This window comes from Hyla sarda, chromosome 3 (assembly GCF_029499605.1).
Source record: "Hyla sarda isolate aHylSar1 chromosome 3, aHylSar1.hap1, whole genome shotgun sequence".
NCBI classification, from domain to species: Eukaryota; Metazoa; Chordata; class Amphibia; order Anura; family Hylidae; genus Hyla; species Hyla sarda.
Window position 1 is genome coordinate 384,768,265 of NC_079191.1, and position 27,372 is coordinate 384,795,636.

General features: G+C 42.1%; 2 protein-coding genes across 8 annotated transcripts in view; one reads left to right on the forward strand and one right to left on the reverse strand.

Moving 5' to 3' along the window:
- LOC130362843 (uncharacterized) overlaps positions 1-27,372 on the reverse strand; it is a 195,681-nt gene that overhangs the window by 166,632 nt on the left and 1,677 nt on the right. For 3 of the 7 annotated variants that reach the window (XM_056567917.1, XM_056567916.1, XM_056567911.1), the window contains exons 1-3: positions 21,942-22,204; positions 20,361-20,552; positions 9,557-9,761 (exon numbers count right to left, since the gene is read on the reverse strand). In XM_056567917.1, the coding sequence (XP_056423892.1) occupies positions 9,557-9,761; positions 20,361-20,522 (367 nt within the window). In that variant the 5' untranslated portion in view covers positions 20,523-20,552; positions 21,942-22,204. Of the gene's footprint in view, positions 1-1,012; positions 2,250-9,556; positions 9,762-20,360; positions 20,553-21,937; positions 22,205-27,372 lie in introns of those variants that run through there. The other 4 variants (XM_056567914.1, XM_056567913.1, XM_056567912.1 and 1 more) reach the window with 3 other exon arrangements.
- C1D (C1D nuclear receptor corepressor) overlaps positions 22,596-27,372 on the forward strand; it is a 33,620-nt gene continuing 28,843 nt past the window's right edge. Inside the window, exon 1 of the mRNA XM_056567921.1 lies at positions 22,596-22,730. The gene's annotated coding sequence lies outside the window, so the exon portion shown is untranslated. The remainder of the gene's footprint in view (positions 22,731-27,372) is intronic.

Here is a 27,372-nt window from a genome sequence, read left to right on the forward strand (position 1 = left end):
ATATATATATATATAGTGAACACTTGCGATAAGTGAAGAGGGTTGGCGCTATATCTATGAGCAGTGGTCTAGGGCAATGGTCTCCAAACAGTGAACCTCCATATGTTGCGAAACTACAACTCCCAGCATGCCCGGACAGCCGTCGGCTGGGAGTTGTAGTTTTGCAACATTTAGGTGGTGTTGCCATCCATAGGAATCAAGACGGCAACAGTGAAGTGGTTAAATGGGCACTCTCATTAAAACAAATTTTTGCTATTGCACTCCTTATGGTAACAGAATGAAGGGGGGGAGGTGCTTATAAGACTTAACTTTTAATAACTCACACTAAAAGATAGTATTTATGTGATGCAAATATGTGAGCTGTAGCACTATAGTGCAAAGTGCACAAGCTCAATGGATGACAGCGTATACCTGCTAAATTTACAACAAATGGGGAGATAGCTCCCACAATATGATCAATAATGTCCACAATCAGGACACCAATGCCCAACCAGGGCTAGCTGTGTCCAAAACCACAGGGCTATTGTGGGAGCTATCTCCCCATTTGTTGTAAATTTAGCAGGTATACCCTGGCGTCCATTGAGCTTGTGCACTTTGCACTATAGTGCTACAGCTCACATATTTGCATCACGCAGTGATAGTTATTAAAAGTGAAGTCTTATAAGCACCTCCCCCCCCCCCCCTTCATTCTGTAATTGTTATCTTGGGAGATTCTGTATATGGGTCAGTAGATACCCTTACAATCCTACTATTACTTGTACTCCTTATGGTAAATAAGAATTCTTCCTAATGTACTTAAAAAATTAAATTATGTTTTATTTGTGTTTAAAAAAAGCTGCCACTAGGTGTCTCCCTACTTGTCCAGAGCACATTTTCCCCCATCTCTTGCACATACTTTGGACTCCTTCTGGCCTGGCAAAAGTCCAAAATCAGGAAATGCTAGGGGGGGGGGGGGGGTGATGGGGGGGGAGGGGGGGGTTGTTGTGCAGCCTTAGCCAATCACACACTTAACTGCTCAGGGCTGTGTATAGCAGAGTGAGGGAGGAAGTTCTCCTCTGTATGACTTCAGATGATGTCACGCCTGCTGGGTAACGCCGCTTCTCAGATTGTGAATCTGACTAAGACTGAGCAGAAAATACAGAGCAATATCAAGGTAGAAAACAAAAAAATAATAAAAAATGAAGGCAGGGGGTGGTTTATCATGATGGCGGCAGTGAACTGGGCAGATAAAATTTAACAAGATCATGAGAGGTACTCTTTAACCTATGGCACCATATCTCTGGCTGCTATGCCCTTCTGCAATGGTGCTGAATATACAGCAGGCTAACAGCGGACCATCGCCATCATGAATACCAAAAAGCACCATAAGGGGGTAACTAGTTACCCATATTTCCACAGGCTACAATGTTTAAACATCCAGGGAGAAATTATCAGAATGTATCTGCAGTTTACGTCTGATAAACAGAGGGAACACCAATATTCAAAATTTAGATCACAGTCTCCCTCGATATGTTTCACCATACTCAGTGGCTTTATCACAGGATATTATAAAATTTGGTGAATGGGAAATATTGGTAACTAGTGACCTCCCATGGTGTTTTTTGGTATTGCAGATTATTATTAATATTATTATTATTTTAAAGGGGTACTCTAGGGAACTGAACTCATCAGGCACTTATCCCCTATCCAAAGGATAGGGAATAAGTCTCTAATCGTGTGGGTGTCCAGAATAGGTAAGGGATCTTCTAATCTTAAAGCATATCCTGTACAGGAGCTCTGTCTACTTACGCGCCTTCGGCATGCTCTGGCCCCTCCCTTCCTGAACGAGCGCAAGTGATGGCCTGCTCAGCCAGAGTACACCCAGGACTGGTAAGTAGATGGGAACCCTCGTACAGGAGATCCCCCGAGATTACAAGTTTCCCTGTATAGGAGACCCCATACGGTCAGACACCTTTCCTTTAAATAATGTTAATTGTGTACATATTTAAAGTTTAGTTTTTATAGCTTTGTTTTATGGGGCATAAAAGTCGGAATCATAACTTACCGATAATTCAGTTTTCACGAGTCCATCACAACAGCACCACATGAGATTTCCCCCTATCTGCATAGAGAGGTTAAAAGGCCACTCCCTCCATACCCTCTCAGTGTTTATAAATTACTAAGAGAGCAGTTATTAAATATACATATATGAATACATATATAAAATAAGGGTGGGAATAAATAGGTTCTGTCGTGACTGACTCATGAAAACTGAATTATCAGTAAGTTATAGTTCCGACTTTTAAGATCATCCTTCACGACAGCACCACGTGAGACACCAGATAAATGGCCAAACCCAAGGTCCTGAGAAGAGTCCACATCTTATAATGCTTGAAAAAAGTGTGCGGAGAAGACCATGTAGCCGCTCTGCATATCCGTTCTAGAGAGGCCGAAGCTCTCTTGGCCCAGGAGACTGAAACAGTCCTAGTGGAATGAGCTTTAATGCCTACCGGAACATCTTGACCTGCAGCAGTATAAGAATGACTGATTGCTGACTTGAGCCATCTGGAAATAGAGTTTTTTTGATGCTTTCTTCCCTCTATTTGGTCCTTGATATTGAACAAACAGGTTTGAGTCTTTCCTCCAGGTCTTAGTAGTCTCCAGATAATGTAAGACCATTCTCCTGACTTCCAGTTTATGGAATTCTTCCTCCTTTTTGATCTTGGGATTAGCACAGAAAGAGGGAAGAATTATGTCCAGAGATCTATGAAAATGACATACGACTTTTGGGAGAAAGGCAGGATTGAGCTTTAGAATGATCTTATCATCAAGCAATGTAAAGTAAGGAAATCAATAGACAATGCTTGGATTTCACTTACTCTACTGGCAGATGTTATTGCCACTAGAAACACAGTTTTCCAGGTAAGAAACTTGATAGCTGATTCCAATAAAGGCTCAGAGGGACTTTTAGTTAGAGATGATAATACAAGGTTCAAATCCCAAGGGGAAGTAAGATTAGATCATTTCGGTCTCATTCTGGATACTGCTGAAAAAAGCCTTTTGAACCATTTGTGTTCAGCAATGCTGACATACAAAAAACAGCCAAAGGCTACCGTCTGAACCTTTAGTGTACTCAATGATAAACCTAGATCAAAACCGTCCTGGAGGAAATCTAATATTCTGCGAATATCTGGGTTAAGAAGATCCGGAGGAGAGGAGCCACACCATGATAAAAAAAAAATTTCCATTGCTTAAGGTAAATGGAGGATGTAGAATCCTTTTTACTTTTTAGGAGGGTGTCAACCACTTTCTTGGAGAGACCCTTTCGTTCTAACACAAGCCTCTCAATAGCCAAGCTGACAGTTGGAGATTCTTTAGATCTTTGTGGACTAGTGGGCCCTGGCACAATACATCGTCCCTCTGAGGAAGAAGAATGGGCTCCACTATGGCAAGTTCTTTAAGAAGACCGAACCAGCTTCTTTTCGGCCACATTGGGGCTATGAAGATAGAATCTTTCTCTTCCTTGTCTCACCTTCTGGAGAGCTCTCATGATTAGAGGAATTGGTGGAAATGTGTATGCGAGATTGAAGGACCATACTTGTTGAAGAGCATCCACCGCCTCCGGGTTTTCTCTTGGGTTGAGAGAGAAGAATCGAACTCTGCGATTCTTCTCAGAGGCAAATAGGTCTATCTTCAGAAGGCCCCAGATTTGAGTCAGGGAGAGAAAAACTTGAGCATTGAGGGACCATTCCCTTGGATCCAAAACATAGCGACTTAAAAAATCAGCTGCTGGGTTGTCTATTCCCTTCAGAAGTACTGCAGAAAGGGATAACACGTTTTGTTCTGCCCAATTGAATATTTTCTTTGCTAGAATCTTCAGGGGTGTGTGTCTTGTTCCGCCCTGATGATTGATAAAGGCCACTGCTGTAGTGTTGTCCGAATAGACCTTTACATGATGGCCCCCCCACTAGATTTTTTGAAGCTTTTAAAGCTTTGAATATTGCCTTTAACTCTCGATAATTCGAGGAACAGGTTCGAGTTTCTTGAGACCAGGAACCCTGAAGTTGGAGATCTTCCACCACAGCTCCCCAGCCCCAAAGACTTGCATCTGTTTTTATGGAGATAGATGGACGAGAGATCCATTAAACCCCCACAAGAAGATATTCTTTCTTTCTTTAGCCACCACTTTAGGAATTTCTTTACAATAAGAGGTACCTTCATTTTGTTCTCTAGAGAGAACAGAGCGATCCCAGGTCCTCAGTATATGTGACTGAAGAGCTCTGTAATGACTCTGACACCAGGTTACAGCTGGTATGGAAGAAGCCATCCATCCCAGCAGGGACATGGCTTTCCTCAAGGTAACAGTTTTCTTTCTCATTACCTACTTTATCTTCTGCTGAATAGAGGATACTTTTTCCACTGGAAAAAGGTCTTCTGTACCCCTGAATTCAGGATCATGCCTAGAAATCTCTTGGTTCTGGAGGGAGAGAGATCCGACTTCTGGAAATGTATGATCCAGCCCAAGTCTTGTAGGCATGACACTGTCTGCTGGACATGCAGAGAGAGAAGGTATAATTTGCAGTAATCAGTAGATCGTCTAGGTAGGGAATGATGGTGATCCCCTCTAGTCTCAGGGAGGCTACTACCTCCACCATCACCTTTGTGAATATCCTCGGTGCCGAGGATATTCCAAAGGGAAGAGCTTTCAATTGGTAATGAAAGACTTTTTTGTCTAACTGGACTGCAAATCGAAGATATTTCTGATGGGGCTCGAAGATAGGAAGATGGAAATAAGCGTCTTTTAAGTCGATCACCATCCAGGTGTCTTTCTGGATTAGTGAAATGGCAGACTTCAACATTTCCATTTTGTACCTTTTGTATGTAATACATTTGTTTGATCCCTTTAAATGTATAATGGTCCTGAAGGAACCATTGAGCTTTGGAACTAGAAATAGGTTGGAATAGTGTCCTAAGCCTCGTTCTTGCTGAGGAACCAGAATAATAGCAACAAGGGATAACAGATCTTTTATACTTGATCTGAGCCTCATATCTGCATCTTTTGATCCTAGATCTGTAATGCAATATCTTTGAGGAGGGAAGACAAATTCGATTCTGAAGCCAATCTCCAAAGAGTATAGAATAAACTGATTTTTTTAAATGTTCGCCCACTGGCGACAAAATCGAGAAAGCATTCCCCCCACCTGAAGACCGTCATTGTTTTTTAGAAGAAGAGTTTGAGGGAGGGTTGAGCAAAAAATTTCTGCTCTTGCCTTCCTTTGGGTAACTCCATCTACCTGATTTTCCCTTTCCTTTGTACGGCTTGTTTTTGGAAAAGGAACAAAAATTAGTTTTTTGTTTGGTCGATTTTTCTTCAGGTAAGATTTTTTCCTGTCTATTGCTTGTTCCAGAATTTTATCTAAGACTGGGCCAAAAACAGTGCTATCTTGGAAAGGAATACCACAATGTTTGCTTTTTGAGGTAGAATCCCCCTGCCAATTTTTTAAGCCATAAGGCTTGCCTGACTGAGTTGGACAGATCAGCCGATCTGAAAGCCATTCTGACCGACTCAGTTGAGGCGTCAACTAAGAATGCTGTTGCAAGTTTTAACATAGGTACCGATGACAATATATCCTCTCTAGAGGTCTTATTAGTAAGATGTTTTTCTAGTTCCTCCAGCCACATGAACAAGGATCTTGCTACAGTAGTAGCCTAAACATTGGGGTTAATCTGAGCAGAGCAAGAGTCCCACAATTTCCTTAATAATCCGTCCATCTTCCATCTAAAGGATCTTTTGAGAGCTATCCTCAAATGGTAAAGAAGTCTTCTTAACCACTTTAGATACTTGTACGTCAATTTTTGGAATTTCGTTCCATAACTCCATATCCTCCTCATTAGCGGAAATCTGGTTCAGAATTCCTTAGAGAGCAACAGCCTTTTTTCAGGTTCTTTACATTCTTCAAGAATAAGATCCTTAATAGTGTCATGAATGGTGTTGTTTTTTAGGTTTCAATCCCGCAAACATGAGATCTTGGATAGATCAGGAATGTTCTTGGACATTCAGGAATGGTCATGGAACCCAAAGAAACAATATCTACTTCAGAATCTGAATCAGAATTTACGAACACAATTGTTTTCCAAAAAGGAAGGAAGATCCGACATATGTGAGGGATCAACTGGTGGAGATGGATCAATAATCTGAGCTTTAGGCAGAGCCGCAGAAACAGAAGTTTGAACTTCAGCTTTTATAATAGAGTGAAGTTCCTCCGAAAAAGATTGGTGAAAAAATTATCTTATCCATACAGGCTTTACATAAGGGCTTATTATATCCTTCAAGCAGTATAATAGCACAAACCCCACATTTCTTAGGTTTAATTTTAGGTTCCTTATACTTAGATTTATTTGGGTTTCCCCGTCTCCCTGAAAGGAGAGAAGGAAACCCATAAGAACAGGGAATTATAAAATACAATCCCCCCCCATAAAAAATAAAGAATTGGTCAGCTACTTACTGGGTCCTGTGCACTCCAGAGATGCAGAGCGGGCAGAGACCGAACTATCCATGGTCATCCAGAGGATGTTGGATAGACCTGGGCTTCCTTATATGTCCCAGGATTTGGAGGCGGGACTTCCGGTCTCCGGCCAATCACAGAGGACGTATACGCATGCCGCGTCACACGCGTGTGTGAGGTCACCTCCACGAGCTCAATGTCCCTGCCGGCAGAACCCGGAAGTAGCCAGGGTAACCAGGGCACTCAAGGCTGGCCAGATAAACTAGGTCCCCTGCATAAACTCCTAGAGCGCCGCAGGGGACCAAAAGCGGGACCGGAGAGGCGCCGAAGGAACAGGCCACGACCCGGTACGGGCACGATGACGACCGACTCCCTCCTCCTGAGCTCCCCTATACAAAGCCCGCAGGAAAACAGGTACAGACCTCTCTGCACCCCTGCTCCCCACTGAGGGGGTATGGAGGGAGGGGCCTTTTAACCTCTCTTGTGCTTCCTGTTCAGATAGGGGGCAATCTCATGTGGTGCTGTCGTGAGGGACGATCTGAAAATACTGTTTTCTAAAAATAAAAAATAAACTCTTATAATCTCAAAAGCTGGAAATATCTAGTCATAACCAATAGCAGGTGCTAACTGTACAGCTATGGTAGGAGATATAGAGGATTATAACAAAATCGTTCTGCCACCCTAAACACAGTAAATTACCTATAGAGAGAACAATATTGCAAAATTAAAGCTACGGGAAGCTTATTAATAACAGCAAAGTCCATGCTAAAAGCTGACGCAGCCAACAGGATTTGGCTGAGAAGGTTTCCTTTTCTAGGGTGAAATCATTAATATGTAAAGCTCCACAGGACACCACAGGATGTGGATCATAAACAATTTCCAAGGGCTGAGATACATTTAATGAAGTTCCAATATACATGAGATCTGCAAATAAAGTACAACTAAAACTAAGGCTCAGGATCTAGCTTCCAAATATCTGTTATGCTGAAGTAAAGTAGATAGCAACTCCCAATAGAGGCTGTGATTACTAATCTGCAAACTAATCTTTGCAATCTTTATATATTGGCATCATACAGGAAATACATTTTGTACAATAAGGTTAGGGTCACACGTGCAGTATCTGTTTCGTATTTTGCTGCATATTTTCAGCAGATGATTTTGCTACCCTTTCACATCAATGGGTAGAAAAAAAAATGCAGCAGTAATTAAGCAGCAAAATACAGCACGTGTGACCCTACCCCAAGGGTGCGCTCACAAGTACAGGACCTACTGCATATTTTGCTGTGTATTTTCTGCAGCTGATTTTAGCAAAATCAACATCTGGAAATATGCAGCAGATCCTGTACGTGTGAACGCACCCTTATTATGTTCATGGATTTCCGCATTGGACATTCTGCAGCACACCTTGGAATTTCTGGCACGAAAATTCTGATTTCCACCAAAACAATGAACGTGTTCATTCTTTCGGCAAAGTCCGGAATTTGATTTTCTGGAGGTCCACAGTTTGGAGGCCCCTGAAGACAATGGGAGTCTGATGCACTAGAATTTCCAAGTGGAAATTGAATGTAGCCTTACATCAGCCAATGTGTGCTGTAAATGTGCACCAATCTTGTAGATAGGCGTTTGTTTAAGGAGCCTGTTACAAGGCTCAACTATTATGCAGGCAGGGCTACATGACTGACCGCTAGACCGTTCGTGCGGACCATTGCTTCCATCTTTCCATCCTTAAAAAGGTTTTTCAGGACTATAATATTTAAGGTCTGTTCATTCCATAGGCCATCACTATGAGATCAGAGGCGGAGAGGCTACTGGAACCCCCAATGATAGTCTGATTGAAGGGATTCCGGTGAGTACTGCTGCATCTTTATTGTTTGCCAGCTCCATATATTTAGCAGTGGCCATGACTGGTACTGGTGCTCAGTCCCATTCACATGAATTTAAAGGAGTACTCTGGCAAAATTTAACTTATCCCGCATCCACAGAATAGAGATTAAATTGCTGATCCAACTGCTGGGACCTCCGCTATCTCCAGGGTGAGACACCGGCGCTCTCAGTGAGGAGCACGTGTCATCTACCGGTAGACAGCACACGCTCCATTCATTTCTATGGGAGCGCCAATAATGCCTGAGAGCTGTAATCGGGTCTTTTTAGCGCTCTCATAGAAATGAATGGAGCGTGTGCCGGTTGCAGCGCGCGCTCCTCACTGAGCACCGGGTCCTATCCCGGTAATCGTGGGTGGCCCCAGTGATCGGGCCCCTGTGATCTGCTACCTATCCCCTATTCTGTGGATGGGTATAAGTAAATTTTTGCCGGAGATCTCCTCTAACCAAGTAGCAGAGAGCTGCAGTACCAGGCACAGCCACTAAAAATGTAGAGAGCGGTGCCTGTGCCGGAGGCCACTGGATCTTCAATCAGCTTATTGATAGGGTTGCAGGGAGTTGGGCCCCTAGTAATCTGATACCGATGTCCATGTTAACACTGAAGGGGCTGCAACACTCACCTGGGCTCACGTGACCCCTTCAATTCAAATAGCTGATCAATGAGGGTGCTGAGAGCACCCACTCTCTGAACTGATATTGATGGCCTATTGCAGTGGTCTCCAAACTGGGGACCTCCAGATGTAGCAAAACTACAACTCCCAGCATGCTCGGACAGCCAACAGCTGTCCGGGCATGCTGGGAGTTGTAGTTTTGCAATGTCTGGAGGGGTCCACAATTTGGAGGCCATTGGCCTATTGTAAGGATATTGTGATCCTGACTAAAAAAATATTTGTCTATGGAGTCCATTTAAAATCCTGAAGTGTCAATGATATTGAGAAATATTAGACAGTGCAGGTGAAACGGCCCAATCCCTATCCTCACTATGCGATGACAATAGGCATTAAATTTAGGAAAACGTAGTTATATGTATAGCTGTAACTGAAGGGGAATCAAATGTGACTCAAAGTTCACGACGGAAAAAAAAAATCAATGTTTTTGGAATACACAAGGGGCGTGCAGCCTTTGCCAGCTCCTAATGTATTAGATGCTAATAATTCACAGTGACAGGTCTAGGATATTGAACAGAAGTACATGAATATTCGAAGACATCTGGAGCAAAGGACGGGGCCAGATCCAGATCCTCCGACAGACTGATTCCTTCAAGTGAAGCATGACCTGCGGGTATTTTAGTGATTTCGAGAATATATTTCTTGGCCGATCCATCTTCAGCAGTCACTTCTACCACCACAGAATTAAGGCCATCCTTCAATGTCACTGTCCTCGAGCCACCGCCTCCCTGAGAAGACAAAGCAGATCATTGAAAGTGAATTCCGATATTTACAGACAACTACGCTGTATCATTCCTAATAGTCGTCAGTGTGGAGTGATACAAGATGCAGTCAGGGTTCCCTTTATTACTGTTACTGTATGCACATAGTCAAGGTGCGCCTCAGGTAGAACAACACTCCGTGCAGTACTCTCTATGCCTTCATTCCTCACATATGATGTAAGCTTCTTCACTTATTTAAATAAGCAAAGTCGGGGGCCTCATACATACATTGAAATAGTGAACAATACAAGAAGTCCAGCACTGCGTGATAAGTGCTAGTTCACACCAAGTCTGGCACCGGGATTCACATTTCACCCGCACCGATAAGCCGACTCTGGTGGTGCTCGACTGTTACTGACAGTAGCCCAAATAAGTATAAGTATGTATTGGATGTATACAGTAAGTATATAAGTATATATGTATTGGATGTATACAGTAAGTATATAAGTATATATGTATTGGATGTATACAGTAAGTATATAAGTATGTATTGGATGTATACAGTAAGTATATAAGTATGTATTGGATGTATACAGTAAGTATATAAGTATATAAGTATGTATTGGATGTATACAGTAAGTATATATGTATTGGATGTATACAGTAAGTATAAAAGGAAACAGTGGTCCCTCAACATATGATATTAATTGATTCCAGCAGAACCATCATATGTTGAAACCATCATATGTCGAGTACATATGTCTATGTAAAAATGGTAATTGGTTCTGGGGCCTCTGAACCATTGTATGTTGAATACATATCTCTATGGGAAACAGCCAATTGGTTCTGGGATGACCATTGTATGTGGAGTGGGGAGTGTTTAACAAACCAGGGTGCCTCCAGCTGTTGCACAACTACAACTCCCAGCATGCACGTACAGCCATTGACTGTCTGGGCATGCTGAGAATTATAGTTTTGCAACAGCTGGAGGCACACTGATAGGGAAACATTGATGTATGGGGTGTATAGTGTGTATATGTATTGTATGTGATGTGTGACATCGCATACAGTACTGTACAGTTCTTTAAATACCTTCAGGGGGGACAGAATGTCCTTCATTACGATCCTGCCGACTACAGCTCTATAGGAAAGGAAGGGGAGGGCAGCCAGCAGCTCATTGGATGCCTGCAGCAAGATGCTGCAGGCTATTGGCTATGGCTGCACTAGGGGGGCGGGGCTTACACGGAGCTCACAGTGGAAGCCTGTGTGAGTTAGCAGGACAGCGTGTGAGTAACAGGAGGCAGATCGGGGCACACGGGGCACATTATACAACTATCTGTCAGTTGCTGAAGTTGTCAGCGCTGTCAGATAGCTGTTTGTACGATGGCCCCGACACACAGCAGCATCATATGTCCATACTGCCTTCGACATACGATGGGCTCTGAGAGGCCATCATATGTTGAAATGATCATATGTCGAGGCCATCATAAGTCGAGGGGTCACTGTGTATGTATTGGATGTATACAGTAAGTATATAAGTAAGTACCGTATTTATCGGCGTATAACACGCACTTTTTAGGCTAAAATTTTTAACCTAAAGTCTATGTGCGTGTTATACGCCGATACACCCCCAGGAAAGGCAGGGGGAGAGAGGCCGTCGCTGCCCGCTTCTCTCCCCCTGCCTTTCCTGGGGTCTAGAGCCCTGCTGCCGGCCCTTCTCTCCCCCTGGCTATCGGCGCCGCTGCCCGTTCTGTCCCCCTGACTATCGGTGCCGGCGCCCCATTGCCGGCGCCGATAGCCAGGGGGAGAGAAGCGGCGCCAACAGCCAGGGGGAGAGAAGGGGCAGCGGCACCCATTGCCGGCGCCGCTTCCCCGTTGCCTCCCCCCATCCCCGGTGGCATAATTACCTGTTGCCGGGGTCGGGTCCGCGCTGCTGCAAGCCTCCGGCGTGCGTCCCCTGCGTCGTTGCTATGCGCTGCACGGCGCGTCGCATGACGTCAGTGCGCCACGCCGTGCAGTGCATAGCAACGACGCAGGGGACGCACGCCTGAGGCCTCAAGCAGCGCGGACCCGACCCCGGCAACAGGTAATTATGCCACCGGGGATGGGGGGAGGCAACGGGGCGCTTCTCTCCCCCTGGCCATCGGCGCCGGCAATGGGGCGCCGGCACTGATTGTCAGGGGGACAGAACGGGCAGCGGCGCCGATAGCCAGGGGGAGAGAAGGGCCGGCAGCAGGGCTCTAGACCCCAGGAAAGGCAGGGGGAGAGAAGCCGGCAGCGACGGCCTCTCTCCCCCTGCCTTTCCTGGGGGTGTATCGGGGTATACACGCGCACACACGCACCCTCATTTTACCATGGATATTTGGGTAAAAAACTTTTTTTACCCAAATATCCTTGGTAAAATGAGGGTGCGTGTTCTAGGCCGGTGCGTGGTATACCCCGATACATACGGTATATAAGTATGTATTGGATGTATACAGTAAGTATATAAGTATGTATTGGATGTATACAGTAAGTATATAAGAATGTATTGGATGTATACAGTAAGTATATAAGTAAGTATGTATTGGATTTATACAGCAAGTATATAAGTACGTATTGGATGTATACAGTAAGTATTGGATATATACAGTAAGTATATATGTATTGGATGTATACAGTAAGTATATAAGTATGTATTGGATGTATACAGTAAGTATATATGTATTGGATGTATACAGTAAGTATATAAGTATGTATTGGATGTATACAGTAAGTATTGGATGTATAAAGTAAGTATATATGTATTGGATGTATACAGTAAGTATATAAGTATGTATTGGATGTATACAGTAAGTATATATTGGATGTATACAGTAAGTATATAAATATATATGTAGTGGATGTATACATTAAGTATATATGTATTGGATGTATACAGTAAGTATTTATTTATTTATTTATATAGCGTCTACAGATTCTGCAGCGCTTACAATTATGGGGTACAAACAAAGACAAGTATCAGACATAAAATTACACAATAACTATTCAAACAAGAGGTGTGGGGATATGTTGGGGATATGTTGGGGATATGTTGAGGCCAATTAGAGACTGTTATAGGCCTGTCTGAAGAGATGTGTTTTTAGGCCACGTTTGAAACTATGGATGTTGTTGTTGAGTCTGAGGGTTTGAGGTATAGCATTCCAGAGAACCGATGCAGCACGAGTGAAGTCTTGTAGACGGGAGTGAGAAGTTCGGATTATAGAAGATGTTAGTGTGAGATCATTAGCAGATCGGAGAGATCGTGTAGGATGGTAGACAGAGATGAGAGAGGAGATGTAGGGAGGTGCAGCATTGTGGAGAGCTTTGTGTGTGAGACTGAGGATTTTGTACTGTATTCTGGACTGAATTGGTAACCAGTGTAGTGACTGGCACAGGGAGGAGGCGTCGGTGTAGCGGCTGGAGAGGAAGATGAGTCTGGCTGCGGCATTAAGGATGGACTGGAGAGGAGAGAGTTTGGAGAAAGGAAGGCCTATTAGTAAAGAGTTACAGTAGTCGAGGCGGGAGTGAATCAAAGCAATAATGAGAGTTTTAGCAGATTCAGTAGTGAGAAACGGGCGGATTCTGGAAATGTTTTTGAGATGCAGGTGACAAGAATGTGAAAGGGACTGAATATGGGGAGTGAAAGACAGATCAGAGTCAAGTATAACTCCAAGACAGCGAGCCTGCTGCCCGTGAGTTATGGTAGTCTCACATACCGAGATGGAAATGTCAGGGTTAGGTACAGTATCAGTTGATGGAGAAAAAGTTCTGTTTTAGAAAGATTTTGTTTCAGATATAAAGAGGACATGATGTCTGAGACAGCAGAGAGACAGTCACTGGTATTCTGTAGGAGTGAGGTGATGTTGGAGGAAGAGGTATAGAGTTGGGTGTCATCAGCGTAGAGGTGGTACTGGAAACCAAATCTACTGATTGCTTTTCCAAAGGGGGATGTGTAGAGTGAAAAGAGTAGAGGACCCAGGACCGATCCCTGGGGAACCCCGACAGCAGGGGAAGAGGAGAAGAAGTAGAGCCAGAAAACGAGACGCAAAAGAAGCAACCAGAGAGATAGGAGGAAAACCAGTATATATGTATTGGATGTATACAGTAAGTATATATGTATTGGATGTATACAGTAAGTATATAAGTATGTATTGAATGCATACAGTAAGTATTTAAGTATTGGATGTATACAGTAAGTATTGGATGTATACAGTAAGTATATATATATATATATATATATATATATATATATATTGGATGTAAACAGTAAGTATTGGATGTATACAGTAAGTATATATATATATATATTGGATGTATACAGTCAGTATATAAATATGTATTGGATGTATACAGTAAGTATTGGATTTATACAGTAAGTATATATGTATTGGATGTATACAGTAAGTATATAAGTATATATGTAGTGGATGTATACATTAAGTATATATGTATTGGATGTATACAGGAAGTATATAAGTATATATGTATTGGATGTATATATTAAGTATATAAGAATGTATTGGATGTATACAGGAAGTATATAAGTATATATGTATTGGATGTATATATTAAGTATATAAGAATGTATTGGATGTATACAGTAAGTATATAAGTATGTATTGGATGTATAAAGTAAGTATATAAGTATGTATTGGATGTATAAAGTAAGTATATAAGTATGTATTGGATGTATACAGCAAGTATATAAGTAAGTATGTGTTGGATGTATACAGTAAGTATATAAGTAAGTATGTATTGGATGTATACAGTAAGTAAGTATGTATTGGATGTATACAGTAAGTATATAAGTATGTATGTATTTTGGAAATACACCTGATACGTAAGAGTTTTATGAACTGCGCCTTTTTGTGAAAAGGTGCAAAAAAGGCGCAAAGCCACTGAAAAGTCTCTAAAACTACACCAGCCCAGACTTTTTGGTGTATGCGAAGAGAGAAATTTCAGAAAATGTGACCTGCACAAAATTTATCAAATGCTCTGTGACCATTTAATACATTTGGTGCTCCTACACATTATCCGAACACAAAACAAAGGTGTAGAAAATGCTTCACTTACACCTACAATGATAAATGCCGGACAATATATATATATATATATCATGTAAAACATGACATTTACATAACCACACCCACTTTTGCAAAACTGGCGTGACTTGTGTAATCTTGGATCATTCTCATGTAAAACGCTTTGAATATCTGATAGAAGCCTTTTTGTGCAAAACAAAACATTTTTAAAGGAAAGGGTTTTGAATATATCCTCCATTATATATTTTAATATTTTGGACAATTACAATTTCAGGATATATTTTTAGAGTAAGAATCCATACAGGGGAATAACATAGAAACTCCATGCAGTCCCAAAAACAACAAGGCTACAATGCTAACCTCTGAGCCTCCACACTGCACATAGACACAAAAATTAGGTAAGGTTTACACCAAATGTTTTAAATTTTTTGGAAAACTACAACTGCAGTTTTTAAACCAGTATTCATAAGGAATGGAAATATAAAGGAAAGATGTATATTTCTCTTTCTTCCTGAATACACGTCTGACTTTGGCATGTAGTCGATTTAACATACTGGATCCTGCACTGGTTGCAATGAATAGAATAGACCACATGGTCCGTTTCACAAGACAGGTAGGTAGAAATTGGAATTTTCTGTTGATTAGTTAAAGGGGTATTCCAGGAAAAAAACGTATTTTTATATATCAACTGGCTCCAGAAAGTTAAACAGATTTGTAAATTACTTCTATTAAAAAATCTTAATCCTTTCAGTACTTATGAGCTGCTGAAGTTGAGCTGTTCTTTTCTGTCTAAGTGCTCTCTGATGACACGTGTCTCGGGAAACGCCCAGTTTAGAAGCAAATCCCCATAACAAACCTCTTCTACTCTGCTCTCTGCTGACATTCCTGCTTGTCTCGGGAACTGCACACTGTTGCCAGACAGAAAACAACAACAACTCAACTTCAGCAGTTGATAATTATTGAAAGGATTAAGATTTTTTTTAATAGAAGTAATTTACAAATCTGTTTAACTTTCTGGAGCCAGTTGATATATATAAAAAAAAGTTTTTTCATGGAATACCCCCTTTAAGGATTCTATTTAATGTGTTTTCTGGATGTACTTACAAGATGGACATCTACTCCTGCCGCAAAACACAATCCCTGTGTATGGTAACCAATTTGTTTTTTTGGGGGAGTGATTGCGTTTGAAAAAACTGAGACACATGATTGCCTATAGTTCGGACAGAATTCTATTCAGAATGTAGTCTTGATGTAAAATGGGAAGATTCTTTTTCACAATGTGTTTAACTTGTTGTGAAAAAACTGTGGAAAAAAATACTGGAGATTTTAACATATTCTTATCAATGAGTGTACGTGACTTTCTCATACTGTACAAAAAAATCAGCTCTACTTTTGTTATTTACAATGTTCTCGGCACGGTCAATAAGACCAGGAGCATATCCTCTACTAAGAAGGCGTGATCTAATAACTTCAAATTCCTGTTTATAAAAAACATTGTTGAAACATGATCTCCTAGCAATAGGGAATTGCCAGAGCAAGGTTTCCTATACAACTTAGTGTGAATAGTGCCCGAGGTAAGATCAGAAAGAAAAAAAAAAAAAGACATCCAAAAAAATTCATTTCGGTTGGGTCAAAATTACACGTGAAAAATAAATGATCTGCATTATTGCTAAGGTACTGTGTGAAAGAAAGCCACACCACAAGGATATCATCAATATATCGTCCATACCACGCGATGTGGCGGAGAAAGGGGTTAGCTGTAGTGTAGATTGATCCTTCTTCCCACAAGGCCATATAGAGTTTGGCCAATGAGGGCGAAAATTTGGCCCCCATCGGACAACCCCTGACCTGAAGGCGGAAAGATCCCTCGAACGAAAAAAAATTATTGGTGAGCGAAAATAGTGTGACATCAAGTATGTAATTTTTGAGATCTGTAATTACTAAGTACTGAGATGATACTCTAGTGCCTTAAGGGCACGGTCCTGAGGTATCACACTATACAAAGCTTCTCATTAACTGAGCCAATGCCCGAGACTATCGGGTGGAGAGGGGGCGGAAATGTATTTTTGTGTGTTAAAATCTCCAGTAGTTTTTTCCACTGTTATTTCACAACAATACGAACAAGTTAAACACATTGTGAAAAATAATCTTCCCATTTTACATCAAGACTATATTCTGAGTAGAATTCTGTCCGAAGGGTGCAGATATGTAGCACGGAAAAATGCCACTATAGGCAATCATGTGTCTCCCAGTTTTTTAAAACGCAATCACTCCCCAAAAAAAAAACTTGGTTACCATACACAGGGAATGTGTTTTGCGGCAGGAGTAGATGTCCATCTTGTAAGTACATCCAGAAAACACATGAGGTAGAATCCTTTACTCATCAACAGAAAATTCCAATTTCTACCTACCTGTCTTGTGAAACGGACCATGTGGTCTATTCTATGCATTGCAACGAGTGCAGGATCCAGTATATTAGATCAACTACAAATAAGCTAAAAACCCGCATTTCAGAGCATTTAGCTTGCGCACGGGTCTCAGGCGGTGTTCAGACCCGTGTGCTTTCGGGCGCGTCCAAGCATTTCAGGGATGCGCATGCGGGCAATACAGTTTCTTTTCGCGTAATCTCTACAGAACAAGTTATATCCCCCAAACGAGGTGAGGAATGGAGGAAGAAACTCCTGGGGCGTGAAGCATACTGGATTATTAAATTGGGTACGCGATCCCCTGCAGATCTTAATAACAGATCAGACATTATGCTACATTATTAATACTAGATGTATGCTTGCCACGTACAGGTTAACACATACCACAGCTATTCACTCACCACATGGCTGTCTATATACTTATGTTTTCCTGACATCATATTATGCATTTATACTGTTTATGGACATATATGTGCTTATCATTTGTTATATACATTTATACATGTTGATATTAGTTTTCATACATATATACATGTTCATTGAGTACACATATACCTTTCATCAATGAAATTTAACCATACAAAAGGGTTAATTTCCTTTAGTTCAGAGGTATGGAGAACCTGCGGTTTAATTTCCTTAATGAAGGGGTAGTCACTTGTACATTTCTTGTCTATTTATTCGTGGTTCATTACAGTTTTCAAGGATAGTGAAATAAAGAGATAAAAATAGATAAAAAGGAGATAGAATGAACGAGAAAAAGGTGATGTGGAACCAATAGATGTAAAATCAATAAGTTGAATGTCATAAAATAGATAATGATAGTTAATGAATAATATAACAATGATAAAAGACCTGAATCAAGGATAATAATGAAGTAAAATAATAAAATATAACATTTATTCACAAGATAATAACTTAAATCTGGGCAGGGCCTTTGCACCAGATGTTGATTAGATATTGGTATTAAAATAGATGTAATATTAAAAAAGTCATTTATAAAGCAACCACCTAAAATAGGGCTAAAAATTGTGGAAATGTCAAAAAATAAAGTGGTCCGGTAATGCAGTTCAGAAATAAAGTGGTCCGGTAATGCAGTTCAGAAATAAAGTGGTCCGGTAATGCAGTTCATGAAATGATATAATGAAGCAGTTCAGGGAGCGATATACAGATAATATTAGGTTGTACCTGTATGCCGATTTGAGTGGTATCACTTACTGGCGAAGTGCAGCCAGCATCCTCAGGAGTAGCAGTCTCGCGGTGAGGGTTTCTGTCGGAGCTGGCACGGCGTGGTGGCCAGCCAAATGGAATTAATGGGTCCGGCAAAGACAGGTTGGCACGGGATAGCGTCCGGCCACAAGTGGAGTATTGTGGATGAAGAGGTGATCGCTGTCCCTGGCGTCCTCGTGTCCTAAGGAGAGAGGATCGCGCGTGCGATCCACAGAGGTCCCAGAATAGGGGGTCTGCAGTGCTGCCAAAGCCGAAGGTGGGCTTTTAAAGTTGTATAAGGTGGTTGCTGTAGGTAGTAGGTATAAGACCAAGGCTATACGCGTTTCAAGACAACTGTCTTATTCTTCAATAGCCATAGATAATGAATAATTTTTAATATTACATCTATTTTAATACCAATATCTAATTAACATCTGGTGCAAGGGCCCTGCCCAGATGTAAGTTATTATCTTGTGAATAAATGTTAGATTTTATTATTTTACTGCATTATTATCCTTGATTCAGGTCTTTTATCATCATTATATTATTCATCAACTATCATTGTTTATTCAGTATCTATTTTATGACATTCAACTTATTGATTTCACATTACCTTTTTCTCGTTCATTTTATCTCCTTTTTATGTCTTCATTTCACTATCCTTGAGGACTGGTTTTATATAATTTATTATATATACCTATTCACTTTACTAGGTCTTTTTGGGATTTAGACCATTCCAGTTAACCTCCGAATAGTATACCTCAGTGAGCTAAACATACTCTTTGTCTTCTTCAATATATTATTACAGTTTTGTTTGCCTTGATAACGGGTCCTCGTCAAATGCGTCAGTGTTTTTATGCTATTTTGTCCTGACTGGAGCCTGGACTGCTGTATTTTTCCCACAGGGAGCTGTTTCTCCCTGAGGATGTACCTCTGTTAAAGGGGTTATGCGCTGCCCTGTCTTTCGGAGCTCCGCTCACAGCGTCCGGAAGTTCATTACTCTGATCGCTGGTAGAGATGAGCGAACTTACAGTAAATTCGATTCGTCACAAACTTCTCGGCTCGGCAGTTGATGACTTATCCTGCATAAATTAGTTCAGCCTTCAAGTGCTCCGGTGGGCTGGAAAAGGTGGATACATTCCTAGGAAAGAGTTTCCTAGGACTGTATCCACCTTTTCCAGCCCATCGGAGCACCTGAAGGCTGAACTAATTTATGCAGGAAAAGTCATAAACTGCCGAGCCGAGAAGTTCGTGACGAATCGAATTTACTGTAAGTTCGCTCATCTCTAATCGCTGTGTGCGGGCTTCCGTGTTCGAGGCCGCCGGATGTGACGTCACGCCCGGCCCCTTGTGACGTCTCGCCCACCCCCTCGTGACGTCTCGCCCGCCCCCTCGTGACATCTCGCCTGCCCCCTCGTGACATCTCGCCCGCCCCCTCGTGACATCTCGCCCGCCCCCTCGTGACATCTCGCCCGCCCCCTCGTGACATCTCGCCCGCTCCCTCAACGAAAGTCTAAGGGAAGGGGCGCGACTGCTGTCACGCCCCCTTCCCATAGACTTTGGTAGAGGGGGCAAGCGTGACATCACAAGGGGGCAGTCGAGACATCACGAGGGGGCCGGGCGTGACGTCACGTCCGGTGGCCACAAACACGGAAGCCCGCACACAGCGTTCGGAGTAATGAACTTCCGGACGCTGTGAGCGGAGCTCTGAAAGTCAGGGCAGCGCACAACCCCTTTAATTCCCTAATAGGGTGTATGGAGATTGGTTTTCTACTTTGGACAACTCCTCTAAGCATTTCTAAACCAGTATTGAAGATTTACTATACATGACTATGAAGAAGAAATACATGACCCTGTTTGGACTGGCGATAAAGTCCTTAGAATGGCTTAAACATATTCTCAAAAAAAAAACTTTTTGATAGTAGACTTACCAGCACTGTCCAGGAGGCTCCGGTGTCACTAGTCCAGGCGTCCACACTAATTCGGGTCACCTGGCTGGGCACTCTTGCCTGGTATCTAGTTATGTCTGGTTTGAAAGAAGGATCTAGTTTTAGCCCACACACAGAGAGTTTCTCCAGGTCACAGTTATTCATGTCTTTATCTTCTTATGTACGGCTTGGGTCCTGCAAATGACAAATAGAATAAATTAAAAAAGCAGGAATAACTCTTTATTGGCTAGAAATGTTTTGGGTCTCGAAACCCCAGGGAAAAGTTTCCCTGTTGGGACATTGAATTCCAAATGTGATTTTTTTTTTCTATTTCTATGTCTACTCAAATATTTTAAGCTTTTTTATTGTTCTAATTCAGTGGTCTCCAAACTGCGGCCCTCCAGATGTTGCAAAACTACAACTCCCAGCATGCCCGGACAGCCAACGGCTGTCCGGGCATGCTGGGAGTTGTAGTTTTGCAACATCTGGAGGGCCGCAGTTTGGAGACCACTGTTCTAACTGGCAAAGATTTCTGCACAATGATAGGAGAAATCTGTTTCTGCTGGATTTGCCGACTTTCTAATGCAATGTTTTTCAACCAGTGCGCCTCCAGCTGTTGCAAAACAACATCTCCCAGCATGCCTGGACAGCCTAAAGCATGGTGGGAGTTGTAGTTTTGAAACAGCTGGAGGCACACTGCTTGGAAAAAAACAACACTGATCTACTGTAATGTGTATGGGAACTCCAGACTTTCCCTCGAGTGATGATGCTAGAACAGAGAAGAAAATGATTCTGCTGCATCGGAATTTCCGAGTGGAATTTAAAAGTGGAATTCCACTTGCAAATTCCATAGTATGCACCCAACCTAAGGGTTCACACGGTGGAAAAATTGGCTTTGTAATGGCTTTGCAAATTGTCGTCTGCACATAAAATAAAACCCATAGATACTTTTCTGCTGTGTGAACCATAAGGCATAAGTGTATTTTCTGCTAAAAAAAAAAAAAAAAATTGCTCTGCATAAATTTCCAATATTAACCTTGGATTTTTGCCACATAATTTCACATTTTTGACCACGTATTTTGTCTTTGGTTTGAATGTGGGCTAATTCCATTCATGGGACTGATCTGCTTCCTGGACCTCTGGACCATGCTTTTTTTTTTCCACACGGAGTAACCGACGTATTATTTTATTCCTGCGTATTTGCAATTTAATGCCGAAATGTAAACAATGGGATGTTTCTTGTACACAAGAAACATTTTGGTACATAATATGATTGGAATTCCATTAACTGCATTACATGAAAATGGCGTAAAGAGCAAAAATAACATACGATAAGAGTACACCAGTGGTCTTCAAACTGTGGCCCTCCAGATGTTGAAAAACTACAACTTCTACAAGTTGTAGTTTTTCAACCTCTGGAGGTCCACAGTTTGGAGACCACTGGAGTATATGGTAAAAACGATAATAAATGAAATTTCAGACAGAACTGATACAAACTGCTGGAAACTATACATAATAAACGTGTATTATCCTTTAACATTACTTTCTATAAGAAACAACATGTATAAAACTCATACTACCTACTTTACTGGCTGTCTGTGACTCGCAGGCTTAGGAACACCGACGAGTTTCTCTCTAACTACCAACAGCCTTTATCCGTCTCCATTATCGCCGCCATATTGCCGTGGCGGTTTACCATATCCGTACATGTATTGTGGTCTCCGACAAAATGGCCGACACTATTTAGTTTCGCACACTGTACCAAAGACCTATTTATGCTAGTACGAAAAAATTACTAGACACGGTGGTTAAGGACGCGGTTACCATGGTGAAATAAACGCCTGAATGTATGTAGTAACGTAACACGTGACACGTTCCTCATAGCCGTCTATAAACGAAGGGTTTGGTTTCGGGTTACATGTAGGTCACATGACCGCCCTAGGTTGGGAGGAGCTTATACGCAGCGCTGCTCTATGGATGAAAATTGTGTAAGTGGTCTCCAACCTGCGGACCTCCACATGTTGCAAAACTACAACTCCCAGCATGCACGGACAGCCGTTGGCTGTCCGTGCATGCTGGGAGTTGTAGTTTTGCAACATCTGGAGTAGGATGTAGGTGATGCTCTGCATATTGGGGTAATGAACAATAATGTCCATAAGCTTAATCACCTGCAGAACATCACAGAGTCCCTTTGGATACAACATAACCCAGCAGCACATCCTCTCCCCCTACTGCTCATCCACCTGCACCACTTCTCCACCCCCCCATCAGAAACGGTAACTTTAGGCCCCGCCCCGTCCGGTCACATGACCTCCTTTAACCCTCTGCGCTACCTTCTACCGGAAGTGGCGCGGACACGCGTGTGTGTGTGAGGTAAAGTCTGCGGGTGATATGTTGTGTACTGGGGTGAGGTTTGGAAAGTTGCAGTAATATCTGTACACAGCCTAAAAAGCCTGACCCCTACCGCATTCGCTGTGTGACCCCAGCACGTGACGTCCACACTGCTGCGGTATCCAGATGTTACATTTCATATAGAGGGGGATATAATACAATGTGGCTTGAAGATTCTTTAGCAACATCTCCTCTGGATTGTGTCCAGGAGGAGTAACAGAGGAGCAGCACAATGCAGAGTGCTAAAGAACGCTTTATAGTGAGGATTGCACATATGTATTAAAGGTTTTGTCTAGAGCAGTGGTCTCCGACCTGCGGACATCCAGATGTTGCAAAACTACAACTCCCAGCATGCCCGGACAGCCAACGGCTGTCCGGGCATGCTGGGAATTGTAGTTTTGCAACATCTGGAGGCCTGCATATTGAAGACCACTGGTTTAGAGAAAGAAACAACGTGTACGGTGTCAAAAAGTATAATAAAGCAACTTACTATTATAATGTTAGTAGCCATACTGCACAGATCTCTCTATATAAGCTGTCACCTTCCATCACACTCTGAATGCAGTGATTTCCATAGCTGCTGCTCCCCCCACCCTCCTGCCAGCTGTGGACCAGATCAGTGATGTGAAGGGGGGAGCTTTTATTACTGTTCAATAGACTTTAAAGGGGGTACTCCGGTGAAAAACTTTTTTTTTAAATCAACTGGTGCCAGAAAGTTAAACAGATTTGTAAATTACTTCTATTAAAATATCTTAATCATTCCTGTACTTATTAGCTGCTGAATACTACAGAGGAAATGCTTTTCTTTTTGAAACACAGAACTGTCTGCTGATATCACGAGCACAGTGCTCTCTGCTGACATCTCTGTCCATTTTAGGAACTGTCCAGAGCAGCATATGTTTGCTATGGGGATTTCCTTTTACCCTGGACAGTTCCTAAAAATGGACAGAGATGTCAGCAGAGAGCACTGTGGTCATGATGTCAGCAGACAGCTCTGTGTTTCAAACGTAAACGAATTTCCACTGTAGTATTCAGCAGCTAATAAGTACAGGAAGGATTAAGATTTTTTTTAATAGAAGTAATTTTACAAATCTGTTTAACTTTCTGGCACCAGTTGATTTAAAAAAAATAAAAAAGGTTTTCACCGGAGTACCCCTTTAAAGCAATAAGAAGCCTTTCTCAGAAAAGACAGCAGTGAGTCTGTTCTGATGGAAACTACTGTGACAGAGAGGGGATTCCTTCTACCTTAGAATCTTATGAGCAGTAATATAAGATCCCCTTCACATCACTGGTCTAGTCCAGAGCAGACAGGAGGGGGCATCTGTATTTAGAGAGTGTGACTGGATGTCATAGCAACAAGCTGATATAGACTTATAACGTTATATTAGTAAGTTGCTTTATTAAACTTATGACGCAATACAAAAGTTTTCTTTCTCCAGACAGCCCCTTTAACCCCTTAAGGACTCAGCCCATTTTGGCCTTAAGGACTCAGACAATTTAATTTTTACGTTTTCATTTTTTCCTCCTCGCCTTCTAAAAATCATAACTCTTTTATATTTTCATCCACAGACTAGTATGAGGACTTGTTTTTTGCGCGACCAGTTGTCCTTTGTAATGACATCACTCATTATATCATAAAATGTATGGCGCAACCAAAAAACACTATTTTTGTGGGGAAATTAAAACGAAAAACGCAATTTTGCTAATTTTGGAAGGTTTTGTTTTCACGCCGTACAATTTATGGTACAAATGACGTGTGTTCTTTATTCTGAGGGTCAATACAATTAAAATGATACCCATTATTATATACTTTTATATTACTGTTGCGCTTAAAAAAAATCACAAACTTTTTAACCAAATTAGTACGTTTATAATCCCTTTATTTTGATGACCTATAACTTTTTTATTTTTCCGTATAAGCGGCGGTATGGGGGCTCATTTTTTGCGCCATGATCTGTACTTTTTTTTTATACCACATTTGTATATAAAAAACTTTTAATACATTTTTTATAATTTTTTTTTAATAAAAGGAATTAAAAAAGTAGGAATTTTGGACTTTTTTAATTTTTTTTCGTTCACGCCGTTCACCGTACGGGATCATTAACATTTTATTTTAATAGTTCGGACATTTACGCACGCGGCGATACCAAATATGTCTATAAAAAATGTTTTTTACGCTTTTTGGGGGTAAAATAGGAAAAAACGGACGTTTTACTTTTTTATTGGGGGAGGGGATTTTTCACTTTTTTTTTACTTTTACTTTTACATTTTTTTACATTTTTTCTTACACTTGAATAGTCCCCATAGGGGACTATTCATAGCAATACCATGATTGCTAATACTGATCTGTTCTATGTATAGGACATAGAACAGATCAGTATTATCGGTCATCTCCTGCTCTGGTCTGCTCGATCACAGACCAGAGCAGGAGACGCCGGGAGCCGGACGGAGGAAGGAGAGGGGACCTCCGTGCGGCGTTATGAATGATCGGATCCCCGCAGCAGCGCTGCGGGCGATCCGATCGTTCATTTTAATCGCGAACTGCCGCAGATGCCGGGATCTGTATTGATCCCGGCACCTGAGGGGTTAATGGCGGACGCCCACGAGATCGCGGGCGTCGGCCATTGCCGGCGGGTCCCTGGCTGCGATCAGCAGCCGGGATCAGCCGCGCATGACACGGGCATCGCTCCGATGCCCGCGGTTATGCTTAGGACGTAAATGTACGTCCTGGTGCGTTAAGTACCACCTCACCAGGACGTACATTTACGTCCTGCGTCCTTAAGGGGTTAAAGGGGTATTCCAGGAAAAAACTTATTTTTTTTATATATCAACTGGCTCCAGAAAGTTAAAAAGATTTGTAAATTACTTCTATTATTATTATTTTTAAATCCTTTTAGTACTTATGAGCTTCTGAAGTTAAGTTGTTCTTTTCTGTCTAAGTGCTCTCTGATGACACGTGTCTTGGGTACCGCCCAGTTTAGAAGAAAATCCCCATAGCAAACCTCTTCTAAACTGGGAGGTTCCCGAGACACGTATATAATATATAATATATATAATATATATATATAATATATAATATATATGTGTGTGTTCTGGAAGAGTCGTGGCCCTGTTCTGGAGATCATGGGGGGGGAGTGGTCCCCATAATCAGACAATTTTTCCCTATCCCAGCGTTTCCCAACCAGGGTATCTCAAGCTATTGCAAAACTACAACTCCCAGCATGCCCGGACAGCCTTTGGCTGTCCGGGCATGTTGGGAGTTGTAGTTTTGCAACAGAAGGCTGTACTTTGTTTTAAATACTGTATGTAAATACCTCATGCTCATCCTGATGATTTCAGGCCAGGGAAGTTAAAGATGGCGCCGTGCCCAGAAAGTATTTAAGCAAATTTTATTGCCAAAGAGTGGAGTAGATTTTTTTGCGTTTGCTTTCCCTACAGGTTGCCAGTCATTGTTCGGTTATTGATGTGGTTACCTGTCTAATTTAATCTGTATCCGGCACAGATTAAGAGCCTTAATGGAGGATGCCACCTTCCGCAGCGCCTAGAAAACTGGCACACGTCATGGGGGCACGACCTTTCTGGACTTGTTTATGTCTTCGGTGATAGCAGGGTTTTCTAGATTGATGATGATGGGTGGTTAATGTCACTGGATACAAGATAGGGATGTCACCATGGCAGCCAGCACCAGTTGGACGCCACAACGAAGACCACGGGTAATAGTAGAGGGGGATCCCAGGAAACAGATCTCGGTGTCGTGACACTGAAGCTAGCATTCCAGTTTTAATAGCAATATCAGGGTACATTGACACATACATAATCTGCTGCAGAAATTCTGCAGCAGACTGTTGCTAACCATTTACTTCAAAGAAACTGCAGCAAATCCACAACAAATTACGTATGTGTGAATGTACCCTTATACAGTTATTACAACTTCCATATATATATATATATATATATATATATATTTTTTTTTAGCTCTGCAGCATAGCGATCTGTTGATGGAGATCTGACTCCCAGCACCTGCTGGCCGGATGTTTGATGGGACCTCTGTGGGCTCAGATACAGCTCCATACACCTGGTATCACTGAATGGGATAACCGCAGTACAGCTCCTACCCAGTGTAAAGAGCTGTGCCATTCACTTTTTGGAATTTACAGCCTGACAATATCCATCTGGAGATTCTGAGTTCGGCAAGCACCAACTGAATCAGTCGGCGCTAGGACTGAACGGGCAATGTCGCGCAGATTCCGCCAGAAAATTGAGCAGGTTCAACGTTCTGGTGGAGGAGTTTGATCTGAATTTTATGTCGGAAATGCCAACCAGAAAATTCCGCAATGTGAATGGGTTAAAGGAAAACCCATTCACCTACGCGTTACCTTCCGGTCGGAAATTCCGCAGTGTGAACCCGGTCTAACAGTTTCTCTGTTAGGCTGCATTCACACTGTGTTTGCATTAGGGATCGACCGATTATCGGTATAGCCGATATTATCGGCCGATAATCACGATTTTGGGCATTATCGGTATCGGCAATTATCTTGCCGATAATGCCCCGCACCGCCCCCACCGCACCGCGACCGCCACCCCCCTCGACCCGCCGCACCGCACCTCCGACCCACCGCACCGC